This window comes from Poeciliopsis prolifica, unplaced genomic scaffold (genome assembly GCF_027474105.1).
Source record: "Poeciliopsis prolifica strain line A6 unplaced genomic scaffold, Auburn_PproV2 SCAFFOLD147, whole genome shotgun sequence".
NCBI lineage: Eukaryota > Metazoa > Chordata > Actinopteri > Cyprinodontiformes > Poeciliidae > Poeciliopsis > Poeciliopsis prolifica.
The window spans coordinates 358,231-373,511 of record NW_026562522.1 but is presented as its reverse complement, the minus strand read 5'-3'; the positions used below and the strand labels follow the sequence as shown (position 1 = coordinate 373,511).

Below are 15,281 nucleotides of genomic sequence, written 5' to 3'. Positions count from 1 at the left end.
AGCCATCTGCAGATCACACACCTTGACATGATCTTTCTAATCAATGTACCAGCACCAGGAATCCAATATTTCTGATGAAGCTTCGAGAGCATGAAGTTCCAACCTCCATGACCCACCTCTTTATGAATATATTGGAGAATAAGATAAGCAATGTGAAGATCTTTAGCTACAATGATAGAATATTTAGAATCTTCAGACATGGCAGCCTTACTGAGACATCCTCCAACATGCAGCACATCATCCACCAGCACAGGATTTAACTTATATATGTGACTGCTTTGTTTAACATTCTCTCCCTTTTTTAGACAGGAGATTTCTTCAGAATATCTTTCCTTCTGGCAGAACTTGATTATCTGCATCTCAGCATCCTCAATCTCTCCCAATGAAAGAAAGCTAGTATGTAGCTCAACCCTATGATGAGCAGCTTCAGACTGGGTTGTTTCAGATGCAGTTGGAAAATATGTCTTTTTTCTTTTTGATGCAAAAGCAATGTTTTAAATCTCAAAATCCAACCCATCACTCTGACAAGACGAGTCCATGATGAAGCACGACAAATCAAAAAGGTCAGAGGATGATCGTCATCTTGTCTGGGGAACACACCGACAGAAGCAGATACTTTAACTTCAGGGTCTTCATGTGGAAGTTCCTGTAAGTTCTCTGGGTTTACAGGCCAATCTGTCTCTGGCTGTGTAAGAAATGCAGGACCAGATAACCATGTAGTGTCATGTAGAAAAGGCTCTACCTTCATGCCCCTGGAAGCAATGTCTGCAGGATTATTTTTTGTGTCCAGGTATCTCTATTGGGAGACAGCAGAAACACTATTCATGATGACAGTTGACAGACAACTTGTTCTTTCCCAACATTCTCGTTCAATTGGACCATTCACTGTCCAGCCGAGCACAGTTTTAATGGCAAAAGGTCCATTACCTTTGCTCCCGATGACCTCCAATGGTTCTAGAGCTCTGGGCATGGTCATGCCAATCAAAAGCTCCACTTGTGCTTTAATCTCTGGCAAATTAACACACTTCAAGTGCGGCCAATTAGCTAGATCTTGTTGCTTTGCGATATTACTCAGATCTACAGGCATTTTGTGCTGAGTAAAGAGGTCAGCCATGTCATAATACATGTCACTGTCCAATCCAGCAATTTCAAGTTCAGGTACAATGAAACTGTCCACAACTTTCTCTTGTCCCATGGTGCGCAAGAGAATCTTTGTTTTTCTCCCAATGAGATTCAACTCATCTAAAAGACCCACTGTACAAAAGGATGCTGAACTCCCTTGGTCCAAAAAGGCATACGTTTCCAGTATCCTTTGACCTTTCTTTGATTTCACCTTGATTGGTACAATAGCAAGCTTGCAGTCCTGTCCACCAGCCCCAGTAAGACCACTCGTCTGAACTGTGTCAGGAGATTTCGCTCCTTCAGCAACAAGTTGAACTTCATTCTTATTGTTGTTGTGAATATGGAGTATGCTTGCATGTCTGAAACCACAGATTTTACATGAAAGGCGTTTTCTGCATTCTTTACTGATGTGCCCTGTACATAGGCAACCAAAACAAACACCATTTCTCCTAAGAAATGAGATCTTTTCATTATGAGGTTTCCTTTCAAAAAGAGAGCATAACTCCAGTTTGTGTCCACCTTTGCAAAACAAACAAATCTTCACATCAGTGTGATGGTCTTGAGCCTCTGATGGATTATTTCTCTCAACAGCAGAGGTAGTGATGCCAAAACTACTTCCTGAAGTTCTTGGGCGAGAAAAACGTTTCCCTCCATCTGTGCTCTTAGCTGATGAATTTATTAATGGAACATCACTTAACTTTCCAAAGACAGGATCTGTAGTAATTTTGACTTGACGCTCAATAAAGCAAACAATGTCAAAAAATGTTGCTCTTTGATGCTGCTTCTCCTGAATGTCAGATGCTACTGTTCGCCATTTATCTTTCAATTTATATGGCAATCTTTTAATCACAGCAAGCATATTAGCAGGTATATTTAATTCAGAAAGATAATGAAGATCTTCCATTGCATTACAACACTCACGTAAGAACAAACAGTATGCCTGAAGGGCCTTTCTATCTTCTGATTTAATCAAGGGCCACGAATGAACTTTATTCAGGTAAGCAGATGCAATAACATATCCATCTCCAAAATGCTCATACAGCATAGTCTTTGCCTTTACATATCCACCACCATCAGACATATGTTGACAGCTTTTGACAAGTTCATTGGGCTGCCCCCTGGTGTACTGTGCGAGGTAATGCAGGCAATCATCAGGATCATCAGTCTTTGATTCAATGACCTGTTCAAATGAGCGCATAAATGCCTGAAAATGAAGTGGATCGCCATCAAAGGGTTGAATTTCTCTTTTGGGTAGCGAAGACAGACTTTGTTGACGAACCAACATGCAAGTTAATTCATTTTGTTTCTCCATAATGGATAACAGATTTTCATTGGTTGCTGATTGGGCAACTTGCTGCAGCGGCATATTTGATAATGTTCCGCTTAAAGGACGAGTAGGTCCAAAACAAGGAGGTGCAAACCTTTTCTTTGTCACATTTTGTTGCACTGTTTTTATTTGAAGCTCTGCATTTTCACTAACTGCATTTCTCTTTGTCTGTGGAACAAAGATTTTAGCATTAAGAGTTTCAACAGCATTTTCTTTTGTTTTAAAATAGGATTCCATACCATTAGATTTCTGTGAAGCTGAACTTTGCATTGCAGATCCAGTTTTCAACACATTTACTTTTGCAGCAGTTGCAGCTATTTCTGCTTCAAGTTGAAGCTGTTCTTTCCTTTTCCTAAGTTGCTCCTCTTGTTCTTCAATAGCATGTTTTACTTTGAGCATATTTTGACGCGCGAGCAAAGCTGCCATTTCAGCTTCTGCTCTGATACGTGCAGATGAAGTTGAAGATACTTTGGAGCTTGACCTGCTTCCTTGATTTGAAACACTGTCAGATGGCAACACATCATCTTGAATGTCATGCTGGAGATTGGCAGACAACTGAGGCTCCACTTGTTCTTGAACCTCCACTTCTCCTGATGGAGTTTCCTGTGACAGTTTAATGTCAGAGGATGGTCTGCTTGCACATTTATTTGTTTCAGAAAGCCACAGTTCAACATCCTCAATAAATCCTTTGTTGTATTCAGTGATACTTGAAAACCATGCATTCTGTTTATCTTTCTCATCAGGAGGAATTAAAGGCAGCAAGGATTCATGCAATACAATGACATCTTTAAACAAGTGTGTCAACTCATCCAGCAGTAATTTTACTTGTGAATAATTCTTATCATCTTGCATTAGCTCTTTCAGAGATGTTACACTTTTCATTTTCTTCACATGCTTTTTCCGCTCTGTTTGGAGAGTTTCAATTTTATTTGCAAGAGCTTTCTCAGTGAGAACAATCGTTCTTTTATCCTTATCAGGTTTCTCGACAACAGATAATCCACTCATTTTTATCCAAATAAAGGAAACTTTCAGGAAACGTCCTTAAACTTTATTGAACGCACGCAGAGCCACAGCACACACTCGCACACCAAAATTCGGCATTCCCACAGCAAAACTTAGCGGGGGGGCGTGTCATCACAACAGCTTCATGTGGCAGAACCAAACTGCGATTAAAAGCTTTACGCAGCACCAAACGTTTGGGTTACATACCACTGTCGTCTTCTACTTCCCTGTCAAGCGATTCTCTTTCGTGGGCATCGTGGCGGTGGCGGTGGCGGTGGCGTGGGCTCGCGTTGGCGTCCAGCTGTGCGACAAACTCTGTTGTTGTTTCTATCGCTGTTTTTTTTTTGCTGACAAATATTAGCAACTGTCAAACTAGGTCGCCGAGTGGCTGAATAGGGTAATCTTTGTTGACGCGCCAGCTGATCAAAAACGCAATCCAAGTTGCATTTAAGTTGATTTATTTTGTCAATATCCAAAACTTCACAGTGTCCACACAGCATAAAAACGGATCCATAGAAAGAACAGTGAATAAAGACAAAATGTGCTAAATTGATGCGGTCAGCAAAAAGTAAACCTTCCCCCATCACCCACTCACTCTATCCCCAGGTGAGCAACAGCTGATCTATAATCACCAACGACATCACGTGATCCCCACTATGCCTGTCCACAACAGACCAGAAAAGATGATGCTGATGGATGGATACGTTTCACACAGTTGTATAGACATGGGAAATTAAATATTAGCAATGTGTGATACAAAATTTCAAATAAGTCAGCAAGATAACTGAAAATGAGGAAAGGAAGTGGCAAACTAAACCTGTAACCTAAAACTTTAAATCCACAATAAACTGTTTGGAAAATATGAGTTGGGTGTGAGGGTGTGTGGGCATGTGTGGATGTGTGTGCTGGGGGGGCAACAAACAATATGAACCAAATGCATCAACTCTGTCAGGTTCTGTGACATCTTCTCATACTCGATCCATTACTGCTTCAGAATATTTTTGTCCCAATGACTTCCACGTACACACACACACACCCCTCCCCCTCTTAGAGTTGGATTTGACACAGATAATCAACACTCTTCTGCTGTTTGTCCATCAATCAATACTTCCCCTCCTTTTCCCTTTTCTTATTATCAGCACTAATCTATATCTCTTTGTCTCGTTTTCTTTAGAGTTGCCTCCTTTAGCCCGGTCTTTTCTCTAAATTACATTAAGGATAATCCCATGGATCTGATGGTAACAAATGTAAAATGACCTACATCGGAATTAGATTAAGTGAAACTAGGCCACTTGAATTGAAGGCTAAGTGTACGCAGAAAGTGAGAGAGTCTGCAGAAAAGAATAGAAAAAAAGCAAATGACTCTTGATTGGAAGTTGATTGTAAAGATTTCACTTTTGCTGCCTTTTTTTTTTTTTTTTTTTTTTTACCATCGCACAAAAGCCACAAAGAAATGCGTCTGGGTGGATGAGTGCATTTGGGAATCAGGAGGGGAGACCTTGTGGGCATCTCTACATCCAAACAAAAACAAAATGGCAGTGTTGATAAAAAGCAATCACTAATGCTTTTCCCTGGCACCAGGCCGCAGGCGTCGCAAGCGTGGCCACGGTGCTGGCATTCTTCAGTGACTCATGGTCTTTTGTAGAGCCATGTGTCATACTCATAAACTTCCCATATCCAAATGTACTTCCACAATAATGACAGAATGGGAAGTGTTAGGCTTTTCACTTGCTGGGGCCATTAATAAGAGGGCCTGAAGGAGAGAAATAAACCCAGGTTTGCTCAGGCGGGGATACTATGTGTTTTTTACCTCTCTTGTTTGATGCTAATGATAGCATCAAACCCCCTTGTTTGGAGCTCCTTTAGATGCCCTATTCAGCCATTCTTTCAGTGTGATTGAAGTTTTAGCGCTTAAGTCCAAAAACAACTTGTGAATATAAAGTGAAAACCATACTGGGCAATGGCACCATGTTCAGATAACTCTGGAGGAGAAATTCACAACTCTTGTGGGAATCTGCCTGGACTTCTTAGAAAAGTAAGAACAAATAAAGCTGCAAGCAGCATTGGAGGCCCTCGCAGCTCAGCGTGCTCTGGCCTTATGGCAACAGCGGGAGCTTCAGCAACACCACCATCAACTCTCTCGCGCAATTCCTGTAAAAGTTCACTAGGCAATATACACTGATGTGTCCAGCAGTAATCCCTGATGATACACAAAAACTCTGGACAATCAGTTGATGTCTGAAGAAGATATAGCTGAAGGAATAAACTAGTGGCTGCAGTGAAGTCAAATTATAATTTAATGCCATTGTGCTCTTTAGAGGTTAACACAGGTCAATCATATCAAGTTCGGTGTAAAACAAATGATGCATGTATAATTTAGAGACAACCTTATCCAAACAGCAAGGGATTAGAATTAGCTATTCAGCCACAGCCACATGCTCCTGCCAGCGGCTAGTGTTGAAAGAAGGGTTTACCATCATGTTGTATTTTATTAAAGACAGGTTGAAATCTGCACGAAGCATAGAGTAAAAGGAAGAAAAACGGTAGGAAAACTAGTGACATCCTGTTGAAGATTTTAAATTCAAATGCATTCCTGAAGGCAAGAAATATCTTGGGATTAAACTCAGGAAATTTCATCCTGGTGCTTTCAAAAATTAAAACAAACTTTGAAAAGTGGGAGAAGATAAAACTAACACTGTGGGGTAAGGTTAATAATAATGTTCTAGGGGGTGCTATGGAGGAATTAGGCCAGGTCCACTATATATTGGACTGCATTCTTGTCGCGGGTTGGACAAGGTTCGATCAGTGAGTTTGTTGGAGCTCGGCTGAAGTATGTGAAATTTAGAGCCAAACATATGGCAACAGTATCACCTGTGACTGCCATGGCCACAGCCTCCACTGAAAACTCTTTGTGCTTTAAAGTAAGTGAGACAAACAAGTTATCTGTGATCTGACACAAAATCATCTTGATTTGGTCAACAGGAGTCACGGCTAGATCTCTTTCTGAGTCAAGTTTAGAAGCCACAGCAGTTGCTGTGGCTTGCTCAATGTGAACCGCAAATATGATGAGCGTTTGGAGATGCTTGTTAAGCCTGCAGTGAGAATGATAAATCTGTGTGAACAAAGAATTACGTGCAGTATGTGCATTCACATTTCACACATGCTGCCCAGCATGTGGCTCTGTGTCTCTCCTAATAAAGTTTTTGTGTGTTCCTGATTAAACAAGTGGCAGGCCTGGTGGCATGATTGGGCATTGGGCGGGCATTGCCCGCCCACGAAGTCAATTGTGTCCCCACCACCCCATCTCCTGGATCCCTCAGAGTGGCCGACTTTCTGTTATTCTTGTCTTGATTTGATTCAGTAGGAGCTCCTGCACTTCCCGTGTCTGTGTGCTCTGTGCCCGGCCCTTTTTTTTCTTAGCTGTTACTACTGTTTAACCACTGTTAACATGTAACGTGCTTCTCCGAGCCCCCTTTACATGCAGCATGAGCGCTAAGGTGTTGCAGTTTTTACACCTGTGTGGCAGTGATGGAGACATGCTGCTGCTGTGCAGAGCAGGTGTGTGTTGGAATCATGGCAGCAAATGGCAAAGAACTTTGCATAAGCCCCCTTCCCCAAACTAAAGATGCATTCAGACCAACCCAGGATTAGAGTCCTGAATCAGACTCTAATCAGTTTGTCTAGAAAGTCAGATTTTTTGGGGGAGGTCAGAATGCAAATTTGAATTCCAAAATGGTCTTAAAAACCGAACTCCAATCCACCTAAAACCTAAGTGTCGGTCTGGTTGAAGTGGACTCAAAAACTATAGAAAACCTGTCTGAACACAACCGTACTAGAGACCATTCCAAAAGCAGGAAATTAGCAATGGTGCGGGACATTCTGGTCAATATATTAGTCACTGCAGGTTAAGAAAATGATGTGTTGGTTGTCATGGCAACGGGTCTGCATTCCAACACAGAAAGCTAGGAAAAGCAGAATATAAATGGTTGAAAGTTGTTTCAGCTTAAATCTGTGACGCTCGCAGCTGCTGTAATTTTTAAACCTTTAATAAATCACAAAAACGGGACTAATTGCCTCGGTTGTTTGAACATTTAATCATCTAATAGGATGACATATTTTATATGTCCCTTTTATAAAGTATATGAGTCATGGTTTGTTACATTTTGACAAACTAATAAAATTAACAGCAGCAATTATGTAATTATTCATAATTAAAGTATAAAAGAGCAATTTGCATAGTCTTGCATCTTGATAGAAACCAAACTGTTTACAGATTTATATCAAGGGAAGAATACTTATAAGCAGGTTTTTAAATTAGTTGTAGTCGCTTGACAGTGCAGTGTGAATGCAAACTACAGTTCTGAAAATGTAACAAATGTTGCAGTTTTAGTCCCCAATCGAACAGAGTCTACCGGTCTACTTTACTCACCCTAGCAGAGTAAGGTAAGTATGCTGTTGAATGTGGATAAGGTTAGCTAAAAGATGACTAGATAATGCCGAGACAACCGTTAACAAGATCAAGGCTATTGATTTTGTTAGTCTATGTTGAAATGTGGGTAGTACTGGTTACATTGACTCACTTGTTTGGAACATTTATTTATGCTAGTTGTTTTACTTCTCTGTACTTTTTTCTTTTACTTGAGTAATATTATTGCTACTTTTACTTGAGTAGATTGATTTTGCATTTAAAGAAAATGACCTCAGAGATTCGATTCTAAGATTTCTGAAATATATGAGCTAACGTTTATGCAAATTTGAGCATAATTACTTGAAATTTTATGTCACTGTTACATGGTTATTTTATTTGAAAGGTTAAATAAAAGTTTCTCTATTTATATTAAATTTAGACTTTAGACTTTAGACTCCTTTATTATCCATTAAACTTACATAAAATGGAAATTTATCTTTGGCAATGGCACAAGAAACACACATCACAGTCGCCACAAAACTGCATGCACAATGAACAAACAAGATCTGTAAAATGAAATCAAGTCATACTATACTCATGTCATTCAGTTAATATTAAAAATTTAAAATTTACTATACTGCTAAGAGAGCACACAGAACTTCTACACTGAGTCACAATGCACTGTGTTACTGTGTGAAATTTAAAATCAGTCGAATACAACTAGCAGACTTGGAGAACACATAAACTTATCCAGTCAGATTTTTATTTAGAATATCCACAGCTGATGGAACAAATGATCGCTTGTAGCCATTCTTCCTTGCCATTGGGACTTTAAATCTATGTCCAGATGGCAGCAACTGGAGAGCACAGTGAAGAGGATGAGTCGGGTCCAGATAGACTTGATGTGCCTTCTTTGTTAAGGCCCACGTGTACAAATGTGAAAGTTGCCGCTGTTTAAGTCCAATAATCTTTCCAGCCTGGTTGACGATCTGTCCCAGTTTGTTCTTTTCTTTGACAGAGAGGTACCCATACCATGACACGATGTTGAATGTCAGCACACTCTCGGTCAAGGACTTGTAGACCATAGACATAGTGCGCTGACTGGTGTTAAAGCCCCTGAGTCTTCTCAGGAGAGCCAGGCGCTGTCTACCTTTTTTAAATGTGTAATCCACATGGTCTTGAAACTGTAGGTGACTGTCTATGACTGTCTCAAGGTATTTAAACTGAGTCACCTGCTCCACCTCCTGACCCTTCATGCTGATTGGCCTGAAGGTGTGCCCCTGGTCTTTATTGCCTCCCTTCTTGTTGCTTCCTAGCCACATCTCCTTGGTTTTGGAGACATTAAGGTCCTGGAAGCTGCTGTCAAACCATGCAGATAAGCTGTTAATATACTGCAGGTAGGGGGAGGTATCTGCTTCCCATATGCAGGCAATTAGAGCCATATCATCTGCGTACTTAATGAGGGAGAGGTCATCAGTTTGATGTAGCTCATTGGTGTATATGGAGAAGAGCAAAGGTGATAACACACATCCTTGGGGAACTCCTGTGTTGAGGACCAGAGAGTCAGAGAGGCAGTTCTTAATGCACACATGCTGGGGTCGATCCCTCAAAAAATCCCTGATGAGGAGAACCAGACCAGAACTGACTTGCAGGTCACAGAGGCGTTGTAGAAGGAGGTGTGGCTGCACCGTGTTAAAGGCAGAAGAGAAGTCCATGAATAGAACACGGGCATGAGTCTTAGGTTTATCCAAGTGACACTGCAAGTTATTTAGAAGAGTGAGTGTGGCGTCCTCCACCACCCTGTTGGTTCTATAAGAAAATTGCATGGGATCTAATTGACCTGCTACCTGGCGGGGCAGGTTATTACGAATTAGACACTCCATGCATTTGCTAAGAATGGATGTAAGGGCAATAGGTCTAAAATCACTGTTAGTTTTGGCATGGGAAGTTTTTGGCACAGGGATAATGGTAGCTGTCTTCCAGGCTTTAGGATAGTGGTTACTGTTAAACAGCATCTGAAATATCTTTGTAATAGCAGGACCTAGTTGGATAGCGCATTCCTTTAGAACCCTCCCCTGAAGTCCGTCTGGGCCAGGTGCTTTATGAGGGTTCAGACCCTGGAATATGGAGGTCACTGTATGCTCAGTATTGCCCCCACAAACATTAAAAAACAATTCCCATTTTGTAACTTCAAAACTGCCTCTCAGCATGTCCACCGAGCTGTCTGTCCAGGCCTGGCAATGAATTATAGTGGGTTTGGTCCTTTTCAACAATTGACGGTACTTTGGAAGAAGGTGAATGACATTATGATCTGACAGACCTAGAGGGGGGCGGGCCCGGGAAGCATAGGCACCTTCCACATTCCCATAGCATTTATCAAGAATTTTGTTCTGTCTCGTCATGCATGTAATATACTGCTCCAAATTTGGCAGATGTGGGGAGACGTCACATTTATTGAAATCCCCCAAGAGAAAAACAGGGTCATCCCCTGACTGGTGCAGTGCTTTGTTATAACTGGCAGCTATATCATCTGCAGCGAGTTTAAAATCTGGGCCAGGAACATATACCAAAATAACTGTTATTTGACCAAATTCACGAGGCAAGTAGTGTGGTCTAAATGAGACAGTCATTAATTCAAAGTGAACAGTGCATTTAGTCTCCCATACTGTGATGTTTGTTGCCCAGCTGGAATTTATAAACATACACAATCCGCCTCCGATGCATTTTGCTGTCTTAGTTCCGTCACGATCATAGCGAACTAAGGAATATCCTTCCAAGTTAATGTTATTTATGTCATCGTTCAGCCATGTCTCCGTGAAACATATCAAGTTGGATTGTTTAAAGTCCCTGTCGGATTTTATAAGTGCCGAGAGTTTATTCATTTTGTTTTTAAGTGAGCGCACATTAGAAAGAGTTAGTGTCGGGAGAGGACTTGAAGTTTCAACCTGTTGCGAATCCCGCCTCTTGATCCTCTTTTCTTTGTCTTTTCATTTTTATCACTCCATCCATGGTGGATTTTTTATCACTCCATCCATGGTGGATCATGGGAAAAGTATAAATCCTCTTCCCATGAAATGCTCCTTTGGAACCTGTTTGCTTTCCTCATCTTTGTTGCAAAATCTGCCAAATTGTTGTTGGATTCCTTGTATTACCTGAGTTCATGGTGCTGCAGATTGGTCCAGATTTCTTTCACCTGCTGAGAAGTGCTGCAGAGTGGTGCACAAATATGTGTTTATGCACCCACGTCTGCGTCCATGAGCAGATTTGTGCAACATTTGAGGGAAGTTAGGGGATTATGTGCTGTTATTGACAGTAGAGAAACATGTTTTGTATTACCTTTCCTACTTATGATTAAGTTACAAAAAGTTGAAGTAGTTATAATGGTTTCTTTATAGTGAAGAGTGTTTCATGTGCATTTCCTCACATAGAGAGTAAAATGCATCCTGGGTTTGATGGGGGTAAGAGAGTTGGTATTAAAATAGTGAACACAATTATTAGGCATATATAAAGAGTGTCAGGATTAGGTAAATTAGAGATATCACAGCCTGTGGAAATATGCTAATTACACAATAACACAAGTCTGGAAGTAGCTCTTGCCTCATTCTTGTCTAAGCTTAACTTATTCACAAAATAAGTATAGAACAATTCCACTGAAGCATCTGTGTGAAGGAGCAGGACAAGCTTTAAACCTCCACCTAGAGGTCAAAGTTAAAGCTCAAGAACTACAAATAGCAGCTGCTAGACAGTTCTGAAGCATCATCTTTCTGATCTGAAACTGTGCTCACTTTTGGGATAGATTTCTTTGCTGTTTAAAATGTAAAAACCTAAAGTATTACAGTTGTTAAAGTGAAGATGATATTCTGACCTGTTTTGTGTTTGCTTTTCAGGTCTGGATCCCTGTCAACATCAGGGCATGGATGATTTAATCTCTGCAGCTCCTGGTTCCTTTGACCATGCTGCTTTGTTCTCCATTTTACAGAAACACACTCTGCAGCACCGAATGAATGACTCCTTCTCCTGCCTGGTATGTTATCTCAAACTGGTCTTTAGGTTGCTAGTTCCAATCCTTGGTCCTCAGGTACACCAGCGGTGCATATTTTAGGTGTTTCCTTGCTTCCACACCTGACTAGTGAATGGGTGACTGACAGGCTTCTGCAGGCTTCTGACTGCAGAGGAGGTTATGCAATCATTTGAATCAGGTGTGCTGGAACAGAGACATCTAAAACATGTGCTCCCTGCATGTGGGGATCACTGCTCTTAATGAAAATGTGATATTAGAAGAGGCTCAAAATATTTCACAGAGGGCAGCTGTCAGTATCACTGGGTGACTGCAGGTGCAAAGTACACTTCATTAATGTCAAAAATCTGCTAAGTGATTTAGAAAATTAAGATGACCTACTAAATACTCATATGAAGTAGAAAATAAATACCAATCTGACCTACAGACAAGGCATTTAAGTATCTGAAATTGTATTTGGACTTAAAGAGATGCACTCAAATTTAAATTTCATACCTAAATCATTTTGGACCTAAGAAAAGAACATTATTTTGTGAAACAACCCAGATTACTAAAAGTCTTCTCTTTGCAAATGAATAAAATTATTTTGTTTACAAAATAAAACCAAAGTGTAAATAAAGCATGTGGTAGATTAAGGTCAGATGTAATATGAAACACATGCAGAGAGCGGTGATGTATGTAGTGTAGTGATTCAGCTGGAAAACTTGTTTTAAGGTAAGTAAAAAATAAAAACAAAAAAACTTAAATCTTGTAAATTCAAATTCCTAGTGTCAGAACAAACATGCTCCACACATGTCCCTTGACCCCTCAATCAATCAATCAATCAAATTTTATTTGTATAGCACATTTCAGCAGCAAGGCATTTCAAAGTGCTTTACATCTTAACAATCACAAAAACACAAAGTCATGCATCATGGAATAAACAATACATTGTTACATATTACATTTTAAATACAATTCTAAACAGGTGTGTTTTTAGTTGAGAAGGAAGTCAGGGTTTCCGCTGTTTTACAGTTTTCTGGAAGTTTGTTCCAAATTTTTGGTGCATAGATGCTGAAAGCTGCTTCTCCTCTCTTGGTTCTGGTTCTGGGGATGCAAAGCAGACCAGAACCAGAAGAATTGAGAGGTCTGGAAGGTTGATACAACAACAGCAGATCTTTGATGTATTGTGGTATTAAACCGTTCAGTGATTTGTAAACTAACAACAGTATTTTAAAATCTATTCTTTGAGCTACAGGGAGCCAGTGGAGGGACTTTAAAACTGGTGTTATGTGCTCTATTTTCCTGGTTTTAGTGAGAATGCGAGCAGCAGCGTTCTGGATCAGCTGCAGCTGTTTGATTGATTTGTTGGACAGGCCTGTGAAGACGCTGTTGCAATAATCAATGCGTCTAAAGATAAACACATGGATGAGTTTCTCTAGATCTGGCTGAGACATTGGTCCTCTAATCCTGGAGATGTTCTTCAGGTGATAGAAGGCCGACTTTGTAATCGTCTTTATGTGGCTCGCAAGGTTCAGGTCCGAGTTTCGGGTCTGATCGGTAGTTTTTAGTTGTAATAACTGAAGCTGTGCATTGACTTTAGATCGTTCCTCTTTAGGTCCAAAAATAATTACTTCAGCTTTGTTTTTGTTCAGCTGGAGAAATTTTTGACACATGACTCTGTTCTAATCCACACATTTATCTGTTCTAAGCATTTATTCAGTGATTGGATGGGTTCCGAGTCATCTGGTGACATCGTAATGTAGAGCTGTGTCATCCGCATAGTTATGGTAGCTAATGTTATTTCCTGTTATAACCTGAGCTAGTGGGAGAATATAAATATTGAAAAAGAGGGGTCCTAGGATTGAACCTTGGGGTACCCCACATGTGACCTTTGACCTCTTTGATGAGAAGTTTCCATTTGAAACAAAGAAATCCCTGTTCTTTATGTAAGATTCAAACCAGTCGAGCACCGAACCGGAGAGTCCAACACAACTTTCAAGTCGATTCAGTAATATACAGTTAGGGCCAGAAATATTTGGACAGTGACACAGGTTTTGTTATTTTAGCTGTTGACAAAAATATGTTCAGAAATACAATTTATATATAATATGGGCTGAAAGTGCACACTCCCAGCTGCAATATGAGAGTTTCCACATCCAAATCGGAGAAAGGGTTTAGGAATCATAGCTCTGTAATGCAGAGCCTCCTCTTTTTCAAGGGACCAAAAGTAATTGGACAATGGACTCTAAAGGCTGCAAGTAACTCAAAAGGCCTTTCCCTCGTTAACCTGTAATCAAGTAAGTAGTTAAAAGGTCTGGGGTTGTTTCCAGGTGTGTGGTTTTGCATTTGGAAGCTGTTGCTGTGACCAGACAACATGCAGTCAAAGGAGTTCTCAATTGAGGTGAAGCAGAACATCCTGAGGCTGAAAAAAAAGAAAAAATTCATCAGAGAGATAGCAGACATGCTTGGAGTAGCAAAATCAACAGTCGGGTACATTCTGAGGAAAAAGGAATTGACTGGTGAGCTTGGGAACTCAAAAAGGCCTGGGCGTCCACGGAAGACAACAGTGGTGGATGATCGCCGCATACTTTCTTTGGTGAAGAAGGACCCGTTCACAACATCAACTGAGGTCCACAACACTCTCAGGGAAGTAGGTGTATCTGTCTCTAAGTCAACAGTAAAGAGAAGACTCCATGAAAGCAAATACAAAGGGTTCACATGTAGATGCAAACCATTCATCAATTCCAAAAATAGACAGGCCAGAGTTAAATTTGCCCAAAAACACCTCAAGAAGCCAGCCCAGTTCTGGAAAAGTATTCTATGGACAGATGAGACAAAGATCAACCTGTACCAGAATGATGGGAAGAAAAAAGTTTGGAGAAGAAAGGGAACGGCACATGATCCAAGGCACACCACATCCTCTGTAAAACATGGTGGAGGCAACGTGATGGCATGGGCATGCATGGCTTTCAATGGCACTGGGTCACTTGTGTTTATTGATGACATAACAGCAGACAAGAGTAGCCGGATGAATTCTGAAGTGTACCGGGATATACTGTCAGCCCAGATTCAGCCAAATGCTGCAAAGTTGATCGGACGGCGCTTCACAGTACAGATGGATAATGACCCCAAGCATACAGCCAAAGCTACCCAGGAGTTCATGAGAGCAAAAAGGTGGAATATTCTGCAATGGCCAAGTCAATCACCAGATCTTAACCCAATTGAGCATGCATTTCACTTGCTCAAATCCAGACTTCAGACGGAAAGACCCACTAACAAGCAAGACCTGAAGGCTGCGGCTGTAAAGGCCTGGGAAAGCATTAAGAAGGAGGAAACCCAGCGTTTGGTGATGTCCATGGGTTCCAGACTTAAGGCAGTGATTGCCTCCAAAGGATTCGCAACAAAATATTGAGAAAAAACTT

General features: G+C 40.7%; 1 protein-coding gene across 3 annotated transcripts in view; it reads left to right on the top strand.

The window, feature by feature from the left end:
* The window catches only part of cadps2 (Ca++-dependent secretion activator 2), a 177,274-nt gene that overhangs the window by 70,038 nt on the left and 91,955 nt on the right, over window positions 1-15,281 (top strand). For all 3 annotated transcript variants that reach the window (XM_055025422.1, XM_055025423.1, XM_055025421.1), the window contains exon 12: window positions 11,747-11,883. In XM_055025422.1, the coding sequence (XP_054881397.1) occupies window positions 11,747-11,883 (137 nt within the window). The remainder of the gene's footprint in view (window positions 1-11,746; window positions 11,884-15,281) is intronic.